The 2464-nt window shown below is 37.4% G+C and overlaps 1 protein-coding gene across 1 annotated transcript in view; it reads right to left on the minus strand.

Moving 5' to 3' along the window:
* Positions 1–1166: 1166 nt before the first annotated feature.
* LOC107687106 (calcium-binding and coiled-coil domain-containing protein 1-like) overlaps positions 1167–2464 on the minus strand; it is a gene marked incomplete at its 3' end in the record, with an annotated part of 20347 nt that continues 19049 nt past the window's right edge. Inside the window, exons 10-12 of the mRNA XM_016484299.1 lie at positions 1585–1647; positions 1409–1496; positions 1167–1312 (exon numbers count right to left, since the gene is read on the minus strand). Coding sequence (XP_016339785.1) covers positions 1167–1312; positions 1409–1496; positions 1585–1647 — 297 coding nt within the window. The remainder of the gene's footprint in view (positions 1313–1408; positions 1497–1584; positions 1648–2464) is intronic.

A 2464-nucleotide genomic window follows, 5' to 3' on the forward strand; every position in this document is an offset into this window, starting at 1 on the left:
GTGTGTGTGTGTGTGTGTGTGTGTGTGTGTGTGTGTGTGTGTGTTTTCTTTGGAAAAAGTTTCCCTGGAAATACATTTAATGTATTTTTTTCCTTACAAATTGTATTATCAGCATAACAATTAAATGTAAATGTAGCTTTATAAAAGGTAGGGGATGATGCCCCCTTCTAGAAGAATGTGCATTTATGTTTAAATTGTAACATAAATTGTCACTTTTAGTGATTCTCATTTCTTTATCACAAAATGCTAAAACTGGCACCGTTTTAGAGAGAAATTGACTCTTTTTAATGTCTCCTTTTAACCCATCTCATGGTGTGTGATGCTGAACTCTTTTCAGTTTCTAATGTTTTTTTTTATTATTTGCACTGTTCTAAACATTAATATTTTATGTGCAACAATAACATGGCTCAGTGGCCTTATACCTGATTTTAAATCTATTTTTTCAAACATTATGATGTAAATGGTGATACAACAAAAGATAATGTGAATTACAGTATGTACAATGTTTTCTACATTTTTAAATTGCTGTGTACACCGTTTATTATAAGGGGGTAGAATCCACAGCTCAGTACTCACTACTCATGAATACTTTTAAATACTCTACTCTTTTACTCTTACTCAAGTAGTTTTTGGACAAGTACATTTGACTCTACTCACACTACAGTTTTTTTAAATGTGATGGTACTTTGACTTGAGTATATTTTTTCAGTACTCTTTCCACCACTGGTACTAATAAACAGCCAATATGTTAATAATAGGCATGCTAATAAGCGATTAGTTAATAGTGAGAATTGGTCCCTATACTGAATTTTACCTAATTAATCAATCCACGGTTTAACATCAAAGACGAATTAATGGGAACAATAGCACATCAGGCAGAAAATGCCGCTCATAAACATTGTACCAAAAAAATGGGTACTGGGTACAATGTTTATGAATGGCATTTCTTTGCCTGATGCACTATTGTTCCCATTAATTATTTTTTATGTTAAACTGGAGTCTGTATATTGATTAATTATGATCACCTGATGTTTGTTGATTACTATATAATCACTGAGAAAAAAAGAATCGCAAAGACCAACCTTTGCAATGTTTGAATAAATATAGGTCTTGGCACCTAAACAGCTGGTAGAGCTCAGTGAATTGCATTGATTTTTGTTACTTACCATCATATCGATCTCATTATCCTTTTGGCTCTGCTCTGTTGAACTATGAGAGCTGAATTGTTCACCGTCTACCACACAAAAAGACTGCTCAGATAAAGACTCTTGTGGTGGCTTTTCTTCAACCGATGGAGGGCTGTCAATGCTAGCTGCAAGAAATAAGATGAAGATTTACTACCATATCACTAGCACTACATTTACAAAATATGTCTACATAATGTATAAGAAGAAATGACATGACTGACATGTTGGAGTAGCCGCTGCCTCAGCCCACTTAGCATCTGTCTCTGTGTCTAATCTCAGCTCCAGCACATGGATATGATCTAAGAGCTCCTGTTTGTGAATAAAAAACTTCCAGTCAGCATGACATCAGATAAGATTGCACCAGTCAGAAATATTCATACATTCAGAAAGGTTGCACCTGTTTCTCCAGCTGATGCTGCTCTTGTTCCTTCTGCAGGGCTCTCAAACTGGCTCTCAGTTCCTGTATATTTTACACACATAAAGCAGTAATATCCAAAGACTACAGAGAAAATACATCACATTTTATGCTGTTTGTGGTGGGACTAAATTTGAGTGTATTTATCATGAAAATATATGTCATTATCAAGAAATACTAGGGTCTAGTGTGCTATGTGTGTCTCCATGAATAAAGACATATACCAGACTTTGAAAAGTAAATAAATCAATTATAAAGTCACTTTATTTGCTTTAATGTTATTTAGATTCAAAGGGGCATGGCATGCCTTTTTTAAATGTTCCTTGAGGTTCACATATGTTAAAGTTTGAAGTTTTTGAACAGTCAAAAAAAAATTCAAAATATATTTTCCAGCATATTGTCATGGGTTGCTACTGTGAGGAGCATGGAACGAGGAAACCATGAGACCAGGAGTACAAACCAAGGAGTTTATTTACATCGTGGGGAATCACACGTAGCACAAGGGAGTTGACATTCACAAACAATACCGGACAACACCAACTAAAAGGACTCAGACTTTTAAACACAGGAAAACAAGGGACTAAGGAGACACACCTGGGATCATTGGAAATTACACATAGGCTGAAATTAACATAAACACCTGGGGAGTAAGACACAGACAAAACATGGAACAGAGTCTGACATAACGCCCCCATCCGGAAGTCGTGTCCTCACGCCATATAACATCCAATGGGGAGGGGGGGGTGGGCACTCTGGAGGTCCCTCAGGACAGACACGGACAGTGGGCCTCCAGAGCGGTCCCCGTTCGGGGTGCCATGGCGGATCAGGAGCCTCGGGAGGCCATGGCGGAGCAGGGGACTCG

Source organism: Sinocyclocheilus anshuiensis, unplaced genomic scaffold (genome assembly GCF_001515605.1).
Source record: "Sinocyclocheilus anshuiensis isolate Anshui unplaced genomic scaffold, SAMN03320099.WGS_v1.1 scaffold3186, whole genome shotgun sequence".
NCBI lineage: Eukaryota > Metazoa > Chordata > Actinopteri > Cypriniformes > Cyprinidae > Sinocyclocheilus > Sinocyclocheilus anshuiensis.